At 38.6% G+C, this 24,199-nt stretch overlaps 1 protein-coding gene across 1 annotated transcript in view; it reads right to left on the reverse strand.

The window, feature by feature from the left end:
- Positions 1-320: 320 nt before the first annotated feature.
- si:ch211-286b4.4 (SCO-spondin) overlaps positions 321-24,199 on the reverse strand; it is a 30,419-nt gene continuing 6,540 nt past the window's right edge. The window contains exons 15-68 of the mRNA XM_043258512.1: positions 24,123-24,199; positions 23,265-23,420; positions 22,878-22,994; positions 22,331-22,492; positions 22,030-22,248; positions 21,767-21,934; positions 21,559-21,693; positions 20,978-21,193; positions 20,058-20,236; positions 17,345-17,447; positions 17,105-17,263; positions 16,846-17,008; positions 16,599-16,702; positions 16,341-16,520; positions 15,952-16,158; positions 15,667-15,846; positions 14,597-14,788; positions 14,351-14,500; positions 13,994-14,097; positions 13,715-13,917; positions 13,063-13,283; positions 12,256-12,402; positions 12,018-12,182; positions 11,543-11,694; positions 11,293-11,461; positions 11,102-11,210; positions 10,407-10,546; positions 10,147-10,272; positions 9,796-9,975; positions 9,308-9,532; positions 9,066-9,192; positions 8,703-8,902; positions 8,408-8,620; positions 7,746-7,891; positions 7,534-7,661; positions 7,146-7,293; positions 6,903-7,035; positions 6,091-6,240; positions 5,896-6,022; positions 5,607-5,818; positions 5,362-5,524; positions 4,704-4,783; positions 4,456-4,616; positions 4,277-4,367; positions 4,044-4,198; positions 3,091-3,157; positions 2,872-3,009; positions 2,375-2,695; positions 1,800-1,903; positions 1,624-1,730; positions 1,464-1,543; positions 1,337-1,371; positions 1,112-1,243; positions 321-999 (exon numbers count right to left, since the gene is read on the reverse strand). The exon at positions 24,123-24,199 is cut by the window's right edge and continues 49 nt beyond it. Of these exons, the coding sequence (XP_043114447.1) occupies positions 748-999; positions 1,112-1,243; positions 1,337-1,371; positions 1,464-1,543; positions 1,624-1,730; positions 1,800-1,903; positions 2,375-2,695; positions 2,872-3,009; positions 3,091-3,157; positions 4,044-4,198; positions 4,277-4,367; positions 4,456-4,616; positions 4,704-4,783; positions 5,362-5,524; positions 5,607-5,818; positions 5,896-6,022; positions 6,091-6,240; positions 6,903-7,035; positions 7,146-7,293; positions 7,534-7,661; positions 7,746-7,891; positions 8,408-8,620; positions 8,703-8,902; positions 9,066-9,192; positions 9,308-9,532; positions 9,796-9,975; positions 10,147-10,272; positions 10,407-10,546; positions 11,102-11,210; positions 11,293-11,461; positions 11,543-11,694; positions 12,018-12,182; positions 12,256-12,402; positions 13,063-13,283; positions 13,715-13,917; positions 13,994-14,097; positions 14,351-14,500; positions 14,597-14,788; positions 15,667-15,846; positions 15,952-16,158; positions 16,341-16,520; positions 16,599-16,702; positions 16,846-17,008; positions 17,105-17,263; positions 17,345-17,447; positions 20,058-20,236; positions 20,978-21,193; positions 21,559-21,693; positions 21,767-21,934; positions 22,030-22,248; positions 22,331-22,492; positions 22,878-22,994; positions 23,265-23,420; positions 24,123-24,199 (8,278 nt within the window). The 3' untranslated portion in view covers positions 321-747. The remainder of the gene's footprint in view (positions 1,000-1,111; positions 1,244-1,336; positions 1,372-1,463; positions 1,544-1,623; positions 1,731-1,799; positions 1,904-2,374; positions 2,696-2,871; positions 3,010-3,090; positions 3,158-4,043; positions 4,199-4,276; positions 4,368-4,455; positions 4,617-4,703; positions 4,784-5,361; positions 5,525-5,606; positions 5,819-5,895; positions 6,023-6,090; positions 6,241-6,902; positions 7,036-7,145; positions 7,294-7,533; positions 7,662-7,745; positions 7,892-8,407; positions 8,621-8,702; positions 8,903-9,065; positions 9,193-9,307; positions 9,533-9,795; positions 9,976-10,146; positions 10,273-10,406; positions 10,547-11,101; positions 11,211-11,292; positions 11,462-11,542; positions 11,695-12,017; positions 12,183-12,255; positions 12,403-13,062; positions 13,284-13,714; positions 13,918-13,993; positions 14,098-14,350; positions 14,501-14,596; positions 14,789-15,666; positions 15,847-15,951; positions 16,159-16,340; positions 16,521-16,598; positions 16,703-16,845; positions 17,009-17,104; positions 17,264-17,344; positions 17,448-20,057; positions 20,237-20,977; positions 21,194-21,558; positions 21,694-21,766; positions 21,935-22,029; positions 22,249-22,330; positions 22,493-22,877; positions 22,995-23,264; positions 23,421-24,122) is intronic.

Here is a 24,199-nt window from a genome sequence, read left to right on the forward strand (position 1 = left end):
AAGGCAGACGGCACACAGCCAATGGAACTTTCTTGAGCGTATCAGCTCAAGGACAGAGAGTTGTAACACCGATAGCGTCTGATGACAGCTCCATCTCCCGTCTCCCTCCCAATCTGTTCACAGTCTGTTCCCCCAGAGGAAAAGAGTTTGGCCCGGCTCTGAGCATGAGCGAGCATGAACTGTTAGATTATTGACTGGAAAGGCACTGGAGGATGAAGCCCAGATAAAACATGCCACATATATTACTGCTGAGAAGTGCATAGCATGTTTAATTAGTGTCATTTTCCCTGGTTCTTGTATCGACACATAAGAAACAACACTTTTATGATGATTAGGTCATTTCTCCTGAACTGTATGTTCATTCAAGAATCTCGGTTTTCACAAAAATATTAAGCAGCACCAACTGTTTTCCAAATTAATAATAATAGGAATAAATGCAGCCTTTAAAAATCTTGCCAACCCTAAAAGTTTAAACAGTAGCGTAAATACACGCATACATATAAATGAAAATGAAAAATATACCAGAAAAAAATACAATTTTGGGGTTGTGACTAAATTGTCTATAACCTCTACAAATGTCAACTGAAAGGACATTTTGTTTAGTCCTGCCCTGTTCATTATGAATGTACGTTAACATTGAACATCTTCTGACTGGCTGTGAATGTGCCACACACGTTTCACAATCATTATAAATGGCTAAAATGACTGTAACATTTTAGAATAATCACCATTTTCAAACAGTATTCCTCACAAGGTCACACTCTTTTCCTCATCTTTGTCCATACGCTTGCTCTGCTTCTTGTTGCTGGACTGTCCCACCGCTGTGATCTGTTTCTCTGCTCCTCTGCTGTCTGGTTTGCGTTTGCTGGGCGTCTGGCTGTCTTCCTGAGCTCTTCTGTTTTCATTAGGACTCGAGCTCAGTTTATAAAGTCTGTCTCTCATCTCCTTCAGTCTCTGATCCACCGTACACTTCTGCAGCTCCAGCATCACCTGCTGCTCCTGAAAGCACAAGGAGCGTCAGAGGCATACAGAGAAATACATTACACAATTTAAATTCGTATGGCCCTCTTGCAAATGCAGTCTCCATGGGGTGAGTCAGACTGGCTGTTACCTGAAGCGTTTTGTCAAACCTGGGCTCCTTCTTCTCCGGTGAGCTGCGTATATGTGTTGCCCTGTGGAGTTCAGAGGAGAGCTGCTGGTAAACTTCATCAAGTCTGTTCATTTCTCTTCCCATACACAGCACCTGAAGCATGGGTAGATTAAAAAAAGAGGAGATATTTCCATAGACGTTCACTCTTCAGAATAAATAAAACATGCGTAAAGTGCTTTCACTCACTGGGACTTGAGTCTTTAGGACAGTTTGCTTTCGTCCTGTGCACAAAAGACCCACAATTGTACCAGTGTTCAGGTGTTTGCAAGGCTAAGAATGTTTTATGTTAAAAATCGCTCTCAAAATCTCTCACCATCTCCATGTCTGTCTTTTAGAGTTGGTTTTAGTTCTTGGAGGAGCTGCTCCAACTTGAAGTATTTATATACTTGAAGTCTAAAATCGATTAAAGTGAATGTTTTTAATGTTTTAATATATTCTTAATGTGAAAAAACAGCCTTAGATAGGATACTAACCTCTCTGCCAGCAGGTGCTCAGTGAAATGGGTTTCAGTAGGTATTTTTACACTGAAGAAGTCCTCTACTAATGTTCCAAAGGCCTCTGGTGTGTTTTCCTCATCTGTCTAACATGTGAGCGAAAGTCTGTTATAGCTCTTCTTGGATTTCATGTATATTTCGAACACGAGCCTTACCTTTGCTTTCCTCTGGTCCTCAGTGAAAGAGTGATGAAACAACTGCATGCTTAATGTTGAAATGGCCAAGTGGAAGGCTTTTATGAATTCGAGAGATTTTGAGCCTGTAAAAAATAGCAATCCCAAAATTTGAATGCTTTTTATGTTTGGAGAACTTTGAAGATGTTACTGAAAGATGACACATATCTATATCAAAGCTTCATAGGACTAAAAACAAGCATTTGGGATGTATTATTTTTTATGTTTTAATTGTCTTATTTTGTGTATTAGTATCTATTTATATATTGTACACTGTTTAAAAAGTCAGTAAGTTTTAAATAAATGAATACTTTATTAATGTACTAAATGAATACTATTTAACAGCTTGTAATACTTCAAAGAGAAAATAAACTTCAAATCCCTTTCAGTTGTGATAATATTTCTAAATAGTACTGTTTTCCTGTATCGTTGATCGAATAAAAGCGAATTTGATCATAAGATATTTCTCTCAAAACTAGTTTTGTCTTTAAGTGCCTTGTCAAATAAAAGTAAAATAAAGCAGACTATTAAGCGATAACTAAAGCGATCTTTCTTACCTGAGGTTATATAGGCCATTGAGTGTAAGAGAATGGAGATGAACTGGCCAGCGTTTTGAAGCTTCTTCTCTAGGATATACAGAATTTGATTGGCTGTGTCGTAATAAAAGTCTTTATGGCAGTAGGCCAGCAGATTGTCACAGCGAGAGACTGGCACGGTCCTGGCCAATAGCAGCATGACAGAGGGGAAGGAACAAGCTCTGCTCAGTAAACGGACAACATTGCAGCCAAACAGAAAGACAGCGAAATGCTGTGGGGAAAGGCTGTCAAGGGCAACAGGGATCAGGTGCGACGGTTCACCCTCTGCTGGGCTGATAATCACTGAAGAAGAAGAAGAAAACAGATGTAGGTCATTACAAAACAACGACGAGAAGACCTTACATGACACACAAAATGTAAACAATAGATAAATAAATAATATTATATTATATTTTTATACATCAACATCATTCATTAAAAGCCCATTTCCGAATTCAAAAGCACAAACGAGCACCGACCGTCCTCTGTCTCGGGCGTGCAGGCGAGAGTCTGGAGGGAGTCCTTTATTTCCTGCAGCGTTTTGGACAGAGGCGTCAGAGACACGAACTTGGCCAGTTCCTCTTCACTCACGCAGGGGATGGTGCTCTGCTGTTGACCTGACAGATGAGAGCATGCACTGTGAGCACAGCAGGAGCCCTGGGTCAAAGACCGCAAACCGGCGCTTATCAAGGTCGAACCTGGATCCGAGGAAGCTGCCTCTGCATCTGCACCCACTTTAAACTCTGACATGTCTGCAGGAGAAAACTGTAAAATGATACAGAAATACTTAATGGGATAGTGCAGCCAAAATGTCATTGTGCACTCACTCAAACAGGTTTGATTTTTATTCCCTTGTGGAACACAAAATCCGTAAAACTGTATTCAATTCTGTGGGAGATTTGAGTAAAATAAATCGTTTCAGATTGGTTGTGTTCGAACCGATTCATTGAAAAGTGAAGTGTTGAAAAAGCAGTGTTATTTTAGTATTATTTATATACTATTGTAGTTTTCTTTTTTTTATTTTAGCTTTATTGATTTTGTTATACGTTTTTTGTTATTTTTTATCGGATTGAGATTTTTGTTTAGTTTTGGTAATTACTGCTGCTACTTCAGCTTCAACTTAATGAATCGACTAACATGAACTATCAATGAACAATGTGTTTTTTATGACATTTACGTTTTCAATGTTAGTTAATACAAATGTTCATATTTATGTCATTTCACAGTACATTAACCAAATGTTAACAAAGTGAAATGAATTTTTTAGTAAGTTTCGTATTCCGTATTTAGTAAGTAACTTAATATTAACTAACATTTAATAAATGCTATATAATTATTGCTCATGTTAACTAATGCAGTTAATTCATGTTAACAAACAAAACCTTACTTTAAAGTGTTTTCATGTAATATTTACATTTCACTGTTAAAAAATAACAAATGTTACACCAATGGACCACTTTTATTATTATATGATTTGATCATAAAATGATAAAAGAACCATTTTGAAATAAGCCTCACATTTAAACAATGACATACACAAAATGTTTTTTTTTTTTTTTTGCTAAAATTATTCTTTTAATATCGCTATTGTGTGCATTCATTGGTAATCCACTGTGGCTCTGTGTTGTTTTAATGGACTGAAAGAAGTAACCTGAGTGTCTCCGGTGTGAAGTTCACTCTCTCGAGTGTCTCTGTGGCTGTTTGTTGCTGTGCTGTCCTGTTGCTGCCAGACCTCCCCATTCATCCTACACAGCACTCCCTCCAAAGATCTCAGCACGGCCTCCATCAGCCCCATCCACGGCTCTGCTGCAAACACAAATGCTTTCACAGACCTGTGACTGTATATAATTATGTAAGGCTCGAGCAGTAGCAAACCTGTCTCACCATGAGCAGTTTCTCTTTTCATAGGAACTTCATTGTCCAGTATTTTTTTCAGCTGGTTTAGTTTTGAGGGTTCCATATTTTCTAATGTGTCCTAAAGACGAGTAAACTGATTAGTCACCGAGATTGATCATGTTATCATTTTTATTTCCACTTTTGAATCATTTCTGTTTCTGTCTTACCCTCAAGGCATCAATTTGCTGGCACATGTTCCTGTAAAACTCCTGTGTGTCTTTGCGGTGCTTTGCCAGCTGGGATGCCAGATGTAAATTCTGATCCTCTAACTTGTCATACAGTGTTTTCACATTAAACTCCTCCAACTCCATTAGTGTAGTTCTGAAACCTTCACATCAATATGGGATTTGACCGAATTCAGAAGAGTTTTTGTATGTTTATCTGTTATCAGGCATTTCAGATGATTGTCAGTTACCTCCTTTACAAACAGCAGGTTCCTCTGATTCTGCTCCCTCTCCCACCCCTCTCAGACCTAGTTGCTCAGAGCCATACACACTGCAACACAAAACACACTCAAAACTGCACCATGTGCTATTGACTGAGAAGTGGAGTGAATTTAGGCATCACAATATAATAATGTACAATATAAAAATGGATATGCTATTGATAATCTATTAATGTAACGAGTTTCAAGAAGATATTAAAATTTAAGATATTAAACTTTTCAATGTTTATAGTAAGAAATGACAAAATCAGAATATTAGAATGGTTCCTGAAGGAACATGTGACACCAAAGAATGTAGTAATGATGCTAAAATTGAAGCTTTATCATCACCAAAATGAATTAAGTACATTATAATAAATGTATTATAATACAAAATGTTCAGTTTAAATTGTAAGAATATTTTACAGTATTACTGATTTTACTGTATTTTTGATCAAACAAATGCATCCTAGGTGAGCATAAAAACTGCAGCAAAATTTCAGAATATTACTGATTTTATAGTATTTTGTTTTAAATCAAACATTCATACTTGGTGAGCATAGTGTATATTTCATTGTACACACTTGTTTCTCATTTTGACAATACTGCTGCCATTATCTGATACTCATAACATAAGCAGCTGACTTACCTTTCTGTATTATAAACATATTCAATAGGAACACTGGGTTCACCCAAACTGCGCCATTTGGGCTTTGGCCTCCCTTGAGCGATGAGGTTGGACCGATTAGGCCTCAAGACAAGAGCAGAGGCCGTCAACACTATTATCAGCAACACCAACAGAGACAAGATCCCTACGGAGAAACGCCGAGCACAGCATGTAAAGTATTCCTGTTAGCAAGAATAATGCTACTTTCTATTTCAAAAGCACCCAACCTGTGATGATCCCCCAGTCTGGAAGCAGGTTTAAGCTGTGTTGTTTAACAATCCCGTGTCTCACAAGCTGTGCAGGGGTTGTCGGCTGGAACGCAGCCGTTGTGGGGCTGCACTCGGAGCCCTGTTCGCTCACGACCACGATCAGACCCCAGTCCGGCACTGCGTTATCCAGGAACACATACTTTCCCGGCTCCATGAACACATGCGCAAATCTACAAAGATACATCAATGCGGATCAACTAATCAATCTGTGTTGAAATCTACATGTGATATACCGTTCTAGTCTTACCTGCTGGAATTTAGCTGCGTGTGTTTGACAAGATTCTGCAGACGTCTAAATGCCCCAAAATCCCAGCCAGGGTTACTGCTGAACAGGTGGTCCTTCTGGTAAACTGGGAAGTGACTGTAGTGGCGGTCTAAATTCACGGATTGACATGAAACATGCATACCAGTACGTATCTTTTATTATTAGATGAAGCCATACCTGTGTGGTTGATGGTGAGCTGAAAGATGAGCATATCATTTGGAGACAGACAAGCGATGGGATTTGGGATCCTTGGAAGAGGTTCAGAAACCTCAATCTCATCAGCATGCCGTTTTCTCCTGAAATCTCTCTCCAGAATTTCAATTGGTTCTGAGATGATAATAATAATTTATTTTTAGATAGGAAATATTTTTTGAAAGGAAATACTGTAAGTTTTAATGTTTTACTGAAGACATAATATATAGTTATTGGCACACAATAAACCCAGACAAGGTGTTCTTGTACCATCTTGAAGGTTTTTTTTAATGATTCTGCTTATTTTTTCAAAGCTAATAAATAAATGTGAAATATTGATCTAAAATTTTGACATCTTGAGGATACAGCAGCATAGAACTAGCACAGAATAGAAAAAATATAAAGAATAGAAAATCTGTCACAATAATCAAATATGTACAGATCGATCAAAATAAATTAATACAGAGGGCTGTGTAGTAAAAAATGTATAACTGGCACTGCACTATTTTACAATAAAATTCAGCTTATTGCATTAATTAGTGCATTATGTATCATGTACAAATAAACTTCCAATAATTAGTAATGGGTTTGTTAATTTATAAATGTATTTTTGTTCATTGTAAATGTTTATGTTTGATCAGAATGCATTGTCAATTTATTCAAATGTAGTAAATGGTAATATAAACTACTGTTTAAAAGTTTCGGGTCAATAAGATTTCATGTTAAAGTTTTATGCTATGGACTATTTTGATGAAAAATATTTGAATCTGGAGGTCATATAAACACTGGCAGCTTACCTCTTACTAAAGAATCAATGAGCGCGGGGTCTTTTAAAATCCAACCAAACACTCCCTCAGGAGCAAACTGGACAAAGTGTATCCTTCCAATGTTCTTGACATGAACATCAGGTCCTAGTACATTCATCATATTCTGAGAGAAAATAAAACAGTTATATTTTGTAAGAGTTCAGATCAATAAGCACAGTATAATAACTAATACATTAACAATGCATAGTCTTTTTCAGCAGGCCCAGTTCTCACTCTGCTCCAGGTTTTGCTTTCATCTGTGGCTTTGATTCTCAGCAGCAGCTGTCCATCTGTATCCAGTCTGGCAGAGAGCACCGGGAGTGTGGACACGCATGAGGAGTTACACAGCTCTTCCGCTGACACGTACCTATCGCAGTGACAACTGCAGAAAAACCACACAGACGTCATTAGCCATGTCTTTACTAGTGTCTTTACTGTCACTTTTGGTCATGTGCAAGGGCAAAAAAGAAAGATTTACACCAAACTTTTGAATGTCACTGTATGTTGTATAAACATCAACATAAACATTGTAAATGTTAGTGTAAGTTAATGATACCTAAAACCTTACTGTAAAGTGTTAACATTATAATACAATCCCTCCTTACTGAAACAGCAAACTTACATGCCCATGCCGACATCCAGTGTCCCACCCTGAGGTCCACATGTGACGTTACAGGAGTAGGAGGATGGGAAAACACATTCCAGAGTAGAGGCCAGTCTCACTTGACCTGCCCCACAGCGCTTCTTCACCTACACGGAATAAAGAGCTCCTTACTGTCTAAGCACACAACTATACTTAAGAAACACAGCTTTTTTTCAGTGCACACATCTCACCTCTGGCTGACAGTCCAGTTCACTGTCTGCGATGGAGCTTTTGAAGTCCAATTCATTGTAAAAGACAAAACCGGCCTTACACAAGCACGACCCATCTGAGTGCTGGAACGCACGGTTTTTGCCTATGCAGGTACAAGAGGACGCCCCTATAAAAAGAAACAAAATAGATAAATGACATTCTCTGGTTTGCTTTTTAAGAGTATACAATTTTTACAAATCGTTGTACTCAATGAAATGAATGTACTCAATTTTTACAAATCATGTACTCAATGAAAATAGTTGTAGTACTGTAGTAGTGAAAAATATTAATTAAATATTAATTTAATTTTTTGGAATCTGATTGTGTAATCTAGAAGAAATATAGCGACAGATTTACCTGTGCAAACCATCTTTTGGCATTAAAGGCGTTCATTTGTGCTGCTGTTGGTAAATTGGTAGAGCTGGTCATGATGAAAGCGATATAGCTAGGTCTGTTATTTAATGTGTGCATTGTCAGTAAATCACCCACAGAATGTTTCTTTCCCATCGTGCTCTAACACTAATTTGCCCTGTTTGGTAAATCTGTCTTCTAATCTGTTATTACTCAGCACGGCCTGCATTTTGCATTCTTATTCGTAAATAACCCCTAAAGATAAAGACAGTGTCCTAAAACACACTCTGACCCGCATCTGAGGTGGACGAACTCCCACAGGGGAAACAGGCTCTCTGGGCGTGCAAGTGATTGAAGGTCCCTGGTGGGCATTTGTGACATCCCTCAAGTGATTCAGCACTAGTGCGGTTTCCATATGAGCCAGGCGGGCAGGGAAGTGGATCGGAGCTGCCCTGTGGACAAAAGTATCCGACTGGACATGGTTGATCACCATAATGGTGTGAGCCTAGTAAACAGATCATTCAATTAGTAAGCATAATCAATCAGCGCTGCTATTGTTTGTATTATGGGAGGTCTTCAGAACTGACCCGGAGGGCAGTGATGTCCTGGAGGGCAAAGGAGGCACTGAAGGTGAGGGGAGCTACTGGGCCGATAGGTACCGGCCCCACAAAGCACACAGCTGCTCTCCTGAGACTTCCTCAACCCGCTGGTGTTCAGCGGCATCCAGCCGTCCGGACAGGACAGCACGGCAGAGCTGTTGGCTGGGCAGTAGTGTGGAAAAGTGCATCTGCAAAAACAAATAAATAATTTTCTCTTAATCATATTTATGTTTAAACTAATATAAGTCAGTGATAGGAAAGGTGATAATATAGAAAACAAATATCACAATTAATATCCAATATCAAAAAATGTCTCATTGCAATATACAGTATTGTCTATTCTGTGCTTACACTTGCTGTGGTGAGCTGTAGGTGTGAGATGCTTCGGGACAGTAGTATCCTGCAGGACATGGTGTAGGATCTCCTGTCTGAGGTCTACAGTATGAACCAGCTCTGCAAGGGGTCTCTGTGACTGAGCCTGTACGATGGATCACTTTATTACACACTTTATTATTTATTATTACACTTTATTATGCCGTTTATACACGTTTTAGTGCATTTTTAAATATCAGTCATGTAGAAATCACACCTACCTGCAGGACATTCGTAAGAAGCTCTACACGGGATGCCTGCTGTATTAGGCTGGCCCGTGGTGCGAGGGTCTGGGCAGTAGGTACCAGGAGGGCAAGGCTCACACTGACTGACAGCAGCTGCCCCTGATTGTGCCCTCATGGTGCCTGCAGGACACTGCACGGGGAAACCTGTCCCACTGCACCAATGACCCGGTGGACAAAGGAAGCTTGAGAAATCAGTGAGCCCTAGGGAGAGGGTTAGAATAACAAAGTTTGCTGATGATAGGAACACAACGACAGAAATTACATAATATCATTTGAACATAAATATAGCATAAGTGCAAGTACTATACATGATTATGTATAGTACGTCATATAAGAGATGCTACTGTTCAACATTTTGGGGCCAGAAGGATTTTTAAATGTTTTTGTGTCTCTCACCAAGGATTCACCATCATTTTTGATGTACATAAATCTACATGGCATCTAAATAGCGTTATATGTCAGACCTGTAGAGTTACAAAAAGTGCCAGGAGGGCAGGTAAGACAGTCTCCTTTGCTTCCTGCCCCAGACGTGGGCCTGTATGTAAAGGAGGGGCATTCTCTAGGCCCTGGCCGCCCCTCAGACTCATAATCAGCTATGCCATCACAGTAATAGCCTGGCGGACACATGTGTGGGATGGGATCACCTGTAAGAAGACAGCAAGCAAAATAATGTTTCATTTTTCATTCAGTTGAATGTAATAAGCTACTAACACTAAGCATACACAACTATATGGCCATCTCTTTTAGTAATTTGAAGTACAATTGGACATATTTACACATAGCATATGTAAATTCCAGTATAGAGATCGACGTACCCTCTTGGCACCAGTGTCTTGGAGGACAAGGCAGACAGTCATGTATTGTACTTGCTCCAGGGGTTTTTCTTATAGTGTTGGCAGGACAAGATAAAGGTTCCTCTGTGCCTTCAGGGCAATAAAAGCCTGTCCAAAAACAGAAGTAAACACACTCTGTGACAGTGTGAACATCTTTTGATATTTGGATCAAATAAAACAGATGTATCAAGGCTCTGTTCTCTGGATTCATGGAAAGGTTTATAGGAAGATGAATAACGTACCAGCAGGACACAGTCCAGCACACTGTGCTCCCCACTCACACTGGTCTCTGTTAAGCAGAAAAGCGGCCTGAGGGGTGAACTCTGAACTGCCAGAGATGCACAGGAATCCAGCTGCGCACAGGCCTTTTACCTGGCCAGCCCTGAGGTATAATCAGAGACAAAAACACAATAACTCAATTGTCATTATTTTCAGAAAAAAATTTGATGCATGTACACTGCAAACTTTAGGATCACTGCCATTCATTGAGTTACTGTTTTAGTGAGCAAGGCCATATAAATTTGATCAAAAGTAATGTGAAATGTATGCATAATGATATAAAAAATATGTTTCAAAGAAATGCTGTTGTTTTGAACTCAAAATTTTATTATTAATACTCAAATTTTTATTTTAAGTATTATGTTACAAAACATTCTAATAAAAATGGTTACAATATAAACTTGTAATGATACTAAGCATACTAGATGATTTCTGTGATACTGAATATTGGAGTAATGATGCTGAAAACTATTTTAAATTGCAATAAATATGTCATTTTTACTGTACCAAATAAATGCAGCCTCTGAGTATAAAAACATTAAATAAATAAATTATAAAATACCAGAGAGTGAGTAAAGTTGAAGTTTTTTCTGTAAAAGTCTACAGGGTCATAAGTGTCCATGGTTGCAGAAACACTCTATAAGATCTGAAAACATACTTGCAGAACTTTCCTGGTGGACACGGCAAACACTCTCTTTCCTCCTGCAGACCCCCGACCTCAGGTGGGGTGTATGTGCCGTTGGGACAAGGCTGAGGAACCATTGTTGCTGCAATCACAAGCAGAATCAGAAATGTGTGTGTACTAATAATACCTCAGACACAATAGAGAGTTACAGCAGCATGCATTACCTGCAGGGCAGTAGGAGTGTGGTGGGCAATGCCGGGGGTCTCCAATAATTGCCTCCTCACAGTAATAGCCTGGACGGCAGGGGATGCAGTTATCCGAGCCTGGATTCGGCTGGTACTGTCCCGTGGGACAGGGCAAGGCCAGGGGTGAGCCCAAGGGACAGTAATGACCCTGAGAGAGCAAAACCTGTCAGTCAGGTTGCTAGGCACAGATTAAAAAGAAATAGAAGGGTGTGAGGGAGGCAGAACTGACCTTGGGGCAGAGGAAGGCATGCGGGGTGGTGGAGGAGAAATCTACAGGGCAGTAAAAGCCTGCAGCACAGGGTCCAGTTGGAGCATCCAGACCCTCGCTAGCACAGTAATGCCCTGCTGGGCAGGGAAGACAACTTTCTATGGAGTAACCCCCTGTGGGCAGATCAATATTATGAACACAAAACACTGTATGTTAGTAAATAAAGAAGGTAAATGATAAAATATTGATGAGCAAAAGGTTCCAGAGAATATGGAAAGGGCATGTGATAGTGTGCTTTAAGCCACACTATTTTTTTGACAGCTCATTTTCTTTTATGTGCTATCCCTGGTAAATTATTCATATGCATTTAAATGCTCATCTTGTGGTTTTTGGATGCATATAATAACTGCCCTTTTGAACCGCTTTTATATTTTTGCTTAAAGGCTTTAAACATTAAATATATTGTATTAATATAAATGTGTGGGTCTGTACACACCGGTAAGGTTGCGAATGCTGCCTGCTGGGCAAGGCAGAGGCATTAGGGTTCCAGAAGGGCAAAAGTGACCCTGCGGACAGGGACCATTCCTGAGGTAGCCCGTTGTATTGAGAGGTGCAGGATTTGGAGACCCTCCTTGGCAGAAATAACCCTGCTGGCACTGGCCTACAAATAAAACAACAATTAGTCCATATGATACGGAAACAGACCAAAACCAGTGTGTGGGATGATATCAGACCCTGTGGTTGTGATGTTCCAGGTGAACTGCAGTAGAGGCCGGTAGGGCAGAGCACACAAGCAGCCTCCGACTGAGCCCTGCTAACCTGTCCCAGCGTTCCCACAGGACAGGGTACAGCTGCAGCAGTGCCAACAGGGCAAAAATGACCTGACGCAACACAGGAAACATGCCAGATTGTTAAAAAACGTCATCGTATATGCACTATTGTTCAAAGGTTTGGAGTCAGTAATTTTTTTTTTTACAAATTAATACTTTTATTTAGAAATGACACACACTGTAAAATTCCTTAAACACCACAGAATATTTATCAATTAATATCAATTAATAATATTTATTAATATATTTTTTAAACATTCTATTCATGAATGTGGTCAAATGTGACCCTGGACCACAAAACCAGTCTTAAGTATCTGGTGTAGACTTTTTCAGCTTTCTATTATGTAGAAATTTCAATCACAGGTTGCAGAAAAATACATACAACTGCGGCACAACTGTTAGGAAGAAATGTTTCTTTAGCAGCAAATCAGCATATAAGAATGATTTCTAAAGGATCATATCACTTGTAATGGCTGCTGAAAATTCAGCTTTTAAAATATTTTTACATTTAAAAAATATATATTATTATATAGCATTTGTATAAAAAAATGATATATTATTTAAAAAAATTAGAGATATTTTTCAAAACAATAAAATAAATCTTACTGACTGCAAACTTTTAAATTGCATTATCTGAGGATTTGCAGCGGAATATAAAAATGTAATTTCTCATGAGCCATCATAATAATCTCAGCACAGGGATAGACTCACCAATGGGACATGGGGATGGATCCTGTGTGGCAGGGGAAGGACACATAGTGCCAGCTGGGCATGAGAGACAGTGGGCGGCACCAGGAGCATTGCTGTATGTGCCAGGCTCACAAGGCACTTCCAATGTAGTACCAATGGGACAACTGTGTCCACTTGGACAAATATAACCCTGCAGTCCATCTACCGGTCGAGCACTACGACTTCCATTGATACACACATATCTGTGAGGGAGAAATAAAGCTGTCATAAACTATTTTTCAAAAGAAAATAATAGCTTTATGAGCATACATCAGTTTTTAGATTCCTGTTGAAAAAATCTCCGCAACGAGCCAATGGACTTTACTGCCACACAACTGTATCTATTTTCCAACCCAGCCACAAATGGGTAGAAACTGGATCCACAGACTTGTTTTAATAAGTTATCTTTCCTGTCTCATTTGCAATTTACTTAACACCTCAGTAATGGAGAATATCAATAATAGTTTCAGCACTACTCAGTAATGGACAATAAATCTTGAACATCTGAAATCCATTAGCAATGAAGATCCATTAGCAATGCACGAGTGCACCAGGTTGGATCAACTCAAGTGGATGTGGGTGTACCGTTGTCAGATTACTGTCTTTTGCTACTGAAAAGCATAGATATAATTACCCAGAATCACAGAGAGCTGCTTCTGATGGATGGACCATTGCAGTTTTCTCACAGAAGTACCCAGGAGGACACGGTTGACACTGCTCTGCCCCACTCAACCCTGGGGAGCTGGAGAATGTTCCTGCGGGGCATGGGAGAGGAGAGCCGATACCAGTTGGGCAATAATGGCCAGGCGGGCACATGCTGTTGCCTGTAGATTCAATCTGCAAATCACACACTGTTAATGAGTTTAACCCTTTGTGAATGTCTTTTTTAAGAAACAGAACTGATGATATATACCACATTTCCAGTGCCGTTGGGGCTTGTGGCACCCGAAGGGCAGTGAAATCCATCCTGGCAGCGCCCTGTAGGCTCTGAAAGACCATGACGAGCACAAAACATGCCTAGACAGACAAATTACATGAATTAGACATTTATCAGCAACATAGACAGAAATGATTCATATTTCTAGATGCTTAATATTTTAGTAGAAACTGCAAGACGTTTCTCAGTATTCTTTGATGAATTATAAAGAGAAGTATTTGTGAAATGGAAATGTTTGCTGTATTTTTCAAGTGGAATATCTGTCAAAAAATATTACTGACCCACAAATGTTTGATTTAGGTATTTTTTGTTGTCATGTATTTTCAGTCTGACCTGCAGGACATTGTAGACATGTATCTATACTGGCTGTCCCAGACTGTGGCTGCACTGTTCCTGGAGGGCAGGGGAACTGAGTGCCCTGTGATGTGCCTGTGGGGCAGAAATGCCCCGGTGGACATGGAAGAGGCTCTGCTACTGCTTCCCCTGCGTTGTAATGCAATAGGATCTATTGTAATAAATTTATAGGAGCACAAAGATGGTTTTAAACTAATTTTCTTGTAAACAGAATAAATAACGCACCCTGACAGTAGTAGCCTAATGGACATGGCTCACAGTTTTCTCGGTGGCTGTTGCCCATGACGGAGCTGTAAGTGCCTGCAGTGCAAGCCAGGGGCTTGTGTGTGCCTGTGGGGCAATAGAAACCGGCAGGACAGAGACTCTGCTCCGGACTGCTGGAGCCCCAGTCACAGTAGTAGCCCGCAGAACATTCACCTACACGGTACAATAGAATTAGACAATAATAGAACATGACTCATAGTTGCATCATACAACTACAAATTCTGCCATAATATCAATGCTTTAGCAGTATTTAATGGTTTCTAGGGTACTGCGAACTGTCCTTTTCCAAAAATAATAAAAAAAAAAGCTAGCCATTTTCTTTAAAAAAAAAAATGCTTATTGAAAAAATATAATCTAGAATATAAAAAAAATAGTTTGTAAGAAATGTGCGGTTATTGTGTGTGAATATGCAAGTGGAATATTAATATTGTGGATTGTGTGAGTGAGTGTGTGTGTGTGTGTGTGTGTGTGTGTGTGTGTGTGTGTGTGTGTGTGTGTGTGTGTGTGTGTGTGTGTGTGCGTGTGTGTGTGTGTGAGTGTGTGTAACTTTGTAAAGTTAATTGGCTCTCTTGACTGCGCAAGACAAATTTTTCATTACAGAGACAAGAAAGAATGAAATTAATTATTGTTTTCAAATCAGATCAGGGTGAGAAGAAAAGGAAAAACATTATGCAGACTCCCCTTATCTGTGAAAATGAGAGGAAAAGTGTATGCAGAACATTTTTGTCTTTGAGATAAATTATATTTATATGATAAATTCATTAAATAATGATCTGATCATATGATGTAATAATGATAGTTATTCAGTAAAAAGTTCCTATAATGTGTAGCTATTCTGAACTCCTTGGGTTGTCTGAGAGCCTTTTTTGGGGTTAATTAATATCTAAAATGTTAATGGAAGCTAAAGATATATATTTAAAAGCAACAAAAACTAATAAAAAATGACAAAACCACATAACAAAATATGGTAAATAAGGTTATTCAAAATGAATAGTATAATATTATTATATAAATAATACTTAAATAAGCACCTGCTCTTGTTCCCAGAAGGCAGTACACCCCCGGTGGACACAAAGTGCCAGTGCTGTTGTCAGTGGGGTTGGGAACTGTGGCCTGCACAAAACAGAGGAATCCAGGGGCACAAGGCCCCGATGGCTCAGAGAGTCCATCTGAACCACAGAAATGGCCCGTAGGACATACCAAGCACTGCTCTGCATTTGTACAAAAACAGACCCATTAAGAATGATATAAACAGAAAAATGCGTTTAATCATGTTCACTTGCTCTGTTATTGCAATACAGAACAGAATAAATCACCTGCTGAAATGAGGCCAAGAGAATCACTGTATGTGCCTTTGGGACATGGAACTGGGTTTCCAGACTGAGTCTCATTGGGGCAGTAAAAACCTTCAGGACAGACCAAAGGAGTGCTGACCCCCATAAAACCTCTTGTGAGGTTGATGCAATGGAAACCTGGAGGACAGGGTTTACACTCACTCTGTCCCTTCTGATCCTGAAACTGACCTGCGATCAAACAAGCAACAATACATAAAAAGACCCATGGGTAGAATCGATTTTGCATTTGACCTCTTCCTAGAAATGGTAAATGAAGTAAATTTCACTTTAGTAGAGCCTTATAAAATCAATGGCACCCTATAAAGTCAAAGGAGCAGTCAGTATATCTCTAAAATGGAGTATCACAGTACCTCCAGAGCAAGGCATGCAGTCATCTGTGCCCTTTCCCCCACTATCAGGGCTCCGGCTGCCCACTGGACAGGGAGTTGGCACAGCACTACCAATTTCACAATAGTGACCTGGAGGACAAATATCACCATAGACGGCTGACACGGGAGCTGAAGTCGGAGATCCCTCACTGCAGTAAAACCCTGTAGGAATAGGATGTGCCGTATAAATATTCATCTTCAAGTAGTCCTGTGAATGTCGGCTGTAAATGATATTCAAACCTGGCAAGCAGGGTCCAGTGACTGTGGTCAAGCCTGGCTCTGAGCAATAAAACCCTGGTGTGCAGTTCTGGCATTGACTTACGTCTGACAATTGACGCTGATTACTGCAAAACAATAACATTTTTATTTTTGAATTTTGTTACTTTTTTCAAAATATAATGCAATGCAGTTTTTTTCCCTTTTTGTTGCTTTTAATATAAAGGATTTTAATATATTTTCAGTTGTTTCGTATTGTAATGTGCCACACCTAAATGTTCCCATGACACAGGGTATTGCTGAAAAACTCCCAGCTGGACAGTAAGACCCAGTTGGGCATGGTATTCCAGTCTCATTATCATTTGGGGAGGGAATGATGGCTCCTCCAAAACACAAGAATCCAGCACTGCATGAGCCAGTTGGTGACACATTTCCTGGACAGACAAACTAATATCAGCTCCACATATCAGACCAAGCAGGATTAGCATGTTCTCTCAGGGGAAAATATAATCATTGTTCATGCGTCATACCTGACCCCATACAATAGGTCCCAGGGTCACATTGAGAGCATTCAGAAGACTCAGCCAATCCAGACAGGTTCCCATAACTCCCTGGAGGACATGGATGCTGATTAGATGCCCCAACCGGACAATAAAATCCAGGCTGACATGGGAGTGGGTGCGTCATACCTAGGACAAGAAAAACATTCTTATGTTGAGGCATAAAGAACAGATATTTCAAGCATTAATTTGTTGAAATATCATGCATACCATTTTCAGGACAGAAAAAGCGGGCAGGGCACACCTCACATTTGTGCTGGCCTAGACTGGGCTGGAAACTTCCTGGAAAACACAGCCTCTCTATGGCGCTGCCCTGTTAGAGTAATAACAATATTAATATGTTTTATAAAGGTCACTGTCATTTATATATTCCATTTTAGCATATTAAGAGATTTAAATGCATTAAAAGTGACATTTTATAATTTTAAATTTGACTCATATTCAAAAATATACATTTCCGTCATGTAAAATGTAAATATTTAAGAAATCCATTGTAAAGGGCAAAATTATATAACTTTTTATTAAATAATGAAATGGTTCAAATATTAGCCTGGTGCCTTGTTCACTACCTACCTGGCATATAACTTCTTTGACTTTTAATAATATAGATTCTTTAATAATAGTCATATGTGTATATGTATATGTTTTGTACATATTATATGAAGTTTCCTATTTCTCTCATTCATTTTTCTTACTCTAGAATAGATTATTTCTTTATTGATTAAAACACTACTTCCTTCCCTGGAAAAAACTCAATACTCTGCCATTATAATATCAGATCACTTTTAGATTTATGATTTACTCTCTCCAGTAACCAACACCACACCGGGAGACTACAAAGTGAGGCGTTGGTTGCAAATACATTTGAAGTGGTATCACCACTGACTTTATGGAAAACATTTAAAGCAGTCATCAGAGGTGAAATCATATCTTCTAAACAAAAAAGTTACGGCAACTCCTTGATTCCAAAGCAAATACAGATAGCCACATGTCATTAACTTGTTCAGAAGATTTATTTAAAAAGAGAGTGGAACTCAAAGTGCAATACGATCGCCTTTCAATTGAAAGGATTCAACAGTGCTTGTTATGGTCTAAAAGGGATTTTTTTGAACATGGGGAAAAAGCAAACCGATACTAGCAGATAAAATGTCAGCCAGCTTCTAGACTAATTCCACAGATTGGAAGAGATTACAACAACTAACAATGGACCCCAAGGAAATTAATGACACATTCAAAGAATATTACTCTAATTTGTATTCTAAAGCCTTTGTCTCGAAAATAGCTCCAATCCTATTGAAAATGTTCTATTTTATAAATTCTTTAGAATTACCTCAAACTCTTACAGAAGCATTTAAAACACTTATGTAAAAACAAGGAAAAAAGAACCGTCCATGTGTAGTTCTTATAGACCAATTCCATTGTTGTTAAAATACGTGCCAAAATTCTAGCTTTCAGAATTGATTCTCTCATACCAGAAATAATTTCTGCGGATCAGACAGGATTTGTCAAAGGTCCTTACTTATATACCAATCTGCCGAAGCTCCTGAGAGTACTGTAGTCTCCTGCATCCAGGGAAACCCCAGAGGTTGTGGTTTCCCTGGATGCATTTGTTGCGTGGGGCTATTTATTTTTAATATTAAAAAGGTTTAGCTTTGACCCAAAATATGTAAATTGGATTCTGTTGCTTTATTCTACCCCTACAGTCTATGTTATAACAAACAAAATATGATCACAATTTTTTCCCAATATTAAGAGGCAAGAATGCCCTTTCAGTTCCTTTCTTTTTGAATTGGCGCTAGAGCCACTTTCAATAATGCTTAAATCTATAGGCATTGATGGGATGGGTATAGAACATTCTTTATATTTAAACCCAATTGAAAATTGAAAAAAACTACCCTTCTTCTCTTATCAGTATACCTCAAACCCAGTCGTAAGTTCAGCAATTAAAATATGGTCTTAGACATGCACATAAACTGAATGACTTCTCCTTGTTAAGCCCCCTGAGTGACAACCCTCTATCCCCCGCTGGTAAAATAGACTACACATGTGTACAAAGAGTATTGGATTGGCTAAATGTAGCGATTTTTGTATTGATCGCAACACTTTTGCTAGTTTCTGGCACAGTCTGACCTGTTCTGTTATTTATCCAATCTCAAAGTTCCATCATTCCTAACCTACCATCTACCTCACTAATTGATAAAATTTGCTAAAAACTTTTTTTGTACCTCCTAAAGGCCAGATTTTTGCATTATATAATATAGTTCTATAATGAAAGCAATACTTAAAATGTAAAAAAAAATTTGAGAAAAATTGACCAAATATTTTGACTCTGTAATAATTGTTGAAATATGGGATGATGTTCTAAAAAGAGTAAATGGATCAACCACCTGCCACCTGCATGCCTTCATCAATTTAAGATATTTCGTCAAACATATTACACCAAATTTACGTTGATGACAGATGTGATCAGTGCAAAAGTGAAATATGTTTTGATTCTGCCAAATGTTGAAAAAATACTTTTCACTTGTATTCAAAACACTAGAATAGCCTTTAACTTGAATATAACAACCTATTTTTGGATTGCCAGAACATGGAATGGCTTTGATTAAAGGACTAAAGTTTCTGAACGGCCACATGGCTTTAATATACTGGCTTATATATCTACAGAGAAATATTTTTTTTGTGAATACTTATCTTTAAGTATTTCAATGTATCCTGCTATTTTGTATAGTAAGTATTTATACGTATAATTATTTTTTGGTTTTAGTTATTTATTTATTATTTTTCCAATTTCTGTTAATTGAGTTTTGTGAAACGGGGTGGGGAAAGAAAATACATAATGACGTAACTGTTTCATTTTTTCAAACATGTTTGAAAAATCAACAAATGTTTATTTGAGAAATGTGCAGAGATTTCTACTTACACTTTCACAGAAGTGGCCTGCACCACACACATTCTCTGGTGGTCTGGATGTGTTCTGTCCTCCAGGGCAGTAATAGCCGTCAGAACACAGACCAGAGGGCTCGGTCAGGCCACTTAGCTCACAGAAATATCCTGGTGGACATTTAAGGCAATCGTCTGCAATGGATCCCCCGGCAGAGCCTAGTGAATATTAAAACAGTGGAACCATAAAGTTTCCGGAAAAATTCAAACAATTAAGTAACCAAGAAATCTATTGATAAGCATTCAGCCACAGCATTTTAACTGCTTAATGGCAAATAAAATATTAATAGGTAATAAAGATAGCAATGCAGGAACAGGGCCGGCGCCAGGGGGGTGGGGTGAGGGGGCATTAGGGACTGTAGCCTCACTCAAGATAAATAGGAAAATACATTTTAAATTATAAAAATAATTACATTTATAAGTGCATATGCTTTCTAGCATTATTAACATGCTACTAAAACAACAAATTAGGACAGCCCGTTTCACAAAGTCACATTTTAATTGCTACATTTGACACAAATTTCTCACACAACTACAAACGCAGCTCTACTAAGTAAACTAAGGATATGAAATAATTTTTTCATGTTTGATAGCAGGCTGGAAAATCATAGTGGATTACTTCGCTGTTGGTTGCTGTTCAAGTTGCTTTAACTTGTGATAAAATCTAGTATATAACTTCTAGTATATAACTAAAAAGTAACTAAGAAATGCTGGTAGATACTATAGATAAATTAAAGTTTTACTAATAATAACCAAGATCTATTTATTTTCTAAAATAAATGAAATATGAACATTTATCTTTTACGCTATAATCATGAATGAAAATTATTGCAAATTAATTTAATTATCAGTTATTAATGCTTTGTCCTTTTAGCCTTAAGTAGCAAGTAGTTTACTTACTGCTTATTTTGCCAGGTGGACAGGGCAGAGGCAGCGGTGTGCCCCGGGGACAGTAGTGTCCAGGAGGACAAAGCATAGCACTGGGATTTGAGGAGCCGGTGGGGCAGAAGAATCCAGCAAAACAGAGGCCTGCAGGAGTGTGCAGGCCAGTCTGATTACAATAAGAGCCTGAATCACAGGGCTGAGGAAGAGATGAACCCACTGGGCAATAAGACCCTGCAGAGAAGATTGGCTGAACTTTAGCAATCAGTACATAATAATCATAATTTCTACAGATTTAGAAGAATAGTTCACCATATTGAAACTTTGAAATAGAGATGTCTGATTTATGAACAAATCATCAACGTAAAAAAAAAAATAGTCGATGCACTAGGTACACTTTAAAGGTTTTTAGTAAATAATGGCATACATTCAGAATATGGGTGTATTTGGGTGTATATGGGTGCAATTCTAAAATTATATGCCAGTGAGTAACCCTAACTCTATTAAGGGATGAATATGAGTAAATTATTGCTATTTTGTGTGTCCAACCCTTTTAATGACATACTTTCAATTCAAATATACCAGTGTGCATTGTATACCTTTAGGACATAGGTCTCCTTTGAAGCCAGTGCATGTTTCTGTGATTTGTAGAGGTGATTCTGAATAACCCTCAGACTCGGTTAAATCTAATAGAGGTCTGGGATCCAGATCGGTCCAGACTCCAGCACCACCTCCTTGAAAAAGTGTCAGTCAGTTTTAACAGGCTCATCCGTTACCATATAATTACTACCATATCAAGAGTCCTACCTGAAATGTGAATTGAGCAGGTTATGTTGTGCTTCAGAAAGCAAAGATCATACATTTGGAGATGGGATGAAGGTACGAGGTCACAAAAACAGGCCTTCTGAGCATTTGAGGCCTGAGGTGCTGCGCTATCTGCGCTGCTGATACAATAGTGACCTGGAGCGCAAAATCCTGTACAGGGGCAAGTATAACATAGGTATCACTTCTCATCATCATTCAGCTGAATTATTTTGTGGTTTACAGTGTAACATTTATGATCTGCCAACCTGAGGGCTGAGAGGAGCCTGGTGCTATGCAGTATCTGCTTGGAGGGCAAGGGAAGCAGTCATTAGAAGAAGTGGCTCCTTTGTCCTGGAGAATGAAACCGGCAGGACAGGGTAACGGAGCACTGCTCTGTTCGGGGCAGTAATGTCCTGCTGGACATATATCCCCATACATCTGAGAGACTGGGGCAGGCTCTGTGGCTCCAGATGAACAGAAATGGCCTTTTATGGAGGGAGCATGAGATGTAAAATTAAGATATACACCAGCAGAACAGGCTCTAATGTAAATTTCTATAGCATTGACCTGCAGAGCAGGGTCCGGTGGGGCTGATTAGTGCGCTGGTGTTACAGTAGAATCCAGGAGGACATAGAGAGCAATCCAGTTGAGATTGCAAACCCTCAATCATACTTGCAGTGCCCGCAGGGCAGGGAAGCGGAGTGGTGCAACCCTCCAAACAGTAAAAACCTAGTAAGAAAAGGCATAGTAACATTCACTTGTTTAATAATTAAAACCATTACAATTCATAAAAAGTAGAAATATGCTCATTTTAATTATTAACATAATCACTGAATTACTATAATGTGTTAATGAAAATCGTAATTGAAAATAAATGACAATATAAAACAATTGTCCTGAAAATAATGTCAATGTCATTAAACATTAACAAAAATTTCATTAGTGTATTTTAGTTTTAAAATGCCTTGTATGAAATACTTGTAATGTTAAAATGTCCTGCATTAGATGAATAAAAAAAATACTAAAGAATTACTAAAAATAACGGTAATATTAGAAGTAAAATGTCAAGACATTCCTAAGCAGGCTTTGCGAGACTCAGCCGTTTAATATTTACCTGGTGGGCATGGTTTGCAGGAAGGCTGGGATGGCAGAGGCTGATAAGTACCAGGCAAACAGATGGCAGGCCGGACACTGCCATACGGACACGCGTGACCAGACGGACACTGACGGTCTGAACAGACAAATCATAAAGGTAAGAGACTGGCAATATATATAAATAGACAATGTCTAGACATTTCATGGTAACAGTACTAAATAATTCAGACAGCACTAGGGCAACCCTGTAGAGATGCTGTGGTTAGTCATGAAGATAAATGACAGGACGAAGTAGACACCGTCTCTCTCTATTTATGAAACCCGCTCAGTGCTCTGTACATCCAGTACCCCAGTTTAATGCCCAGAGGACAATGTGGATTTCTGCCTCGTCAGTATTACATCTTACCGGGTTGATGTCCGGTTATAGAACCTGCCGGACAGAAGCTGCCTTCAGGACAGAGGAGCTCTGCAGAACTCTGACCCCAGTCTGGACAGTAGAATCCAGGGGTACATGGATGACAGTCTGTCTCAGATACAGCACCACGCTGGCCCAGGAAGGAGCCTGATACACAGAACAATTAGAGATCATTTGCTTAAACAGCAATGAGAAAAAGACACAAGATTATTTTTACTAACCAGACGCTGTGCGAACAAATGGTAGTTATACTTTTATAAATCAAACTGGAGTTTGTCTCGTCAAAATATTTAGAAATTAGCAAAATATTGAAAAAGTAATCGTGAAAGATGCTAAAGTAAATCTTGGTTGTTTCATCAATGCTGCACTTATTTAAAAAAAAAAAAAAAAAAAAAAAGTGAAAAAGAAAGCAATATTGTAAAATATTATTTCAATTTCAATTTAAAATATTATATTTGGTTTTTAATATATTAAAAATTTAATTTATTTAATTGATCATTTTCCAGTATTGTTTTCATCGTTGATCAATTTTTTCATCACTTTAATGCATCATTGCTGAATAAAATTATAAATTTCTTAAAATTGATCTCAAAGTTTAGAAGAGTAGAGTATGTTAAAGCTCCTAAAAAGACAAATAAAAACCCACAATAATACTAGTACATACTGTACTACTTGTGTGTTATTTTCCAAATTCTCTGATGTTATTTGATAGCTTTATGTGAAGAACAGACCCAAATCTAGTTTATTATTGGCTGGTTTGAGCTCGAAAACCCATCATCACTTTATGATTATATAGTATTCTTCATTCTGCTAAATGTCTTTGGGTTAAACCTTTGTTTTAATCTCTACCTGGCGGGCAGGGTTCTGGTCGTGCGCTGCCAATTGGACAGTAGTGCCCTGCAGGACACACATCGCCAATAAACTGA

This window comes from Puntigrus tetrazona, chromosome 15 (assembly GCF_018831695.1).
Source record: "Puntigrus tetrazona isolate hp1 chromosome 15, ASM1883169v1, whole genome shotgun sequence".
NCBI classification, from domain to species: Eukaryota; Metazoa; Chordata; class Actinopteri; order Cypriniformes; family Cyprinidae; genus Puntigrus; species Puntigrus tetrazona.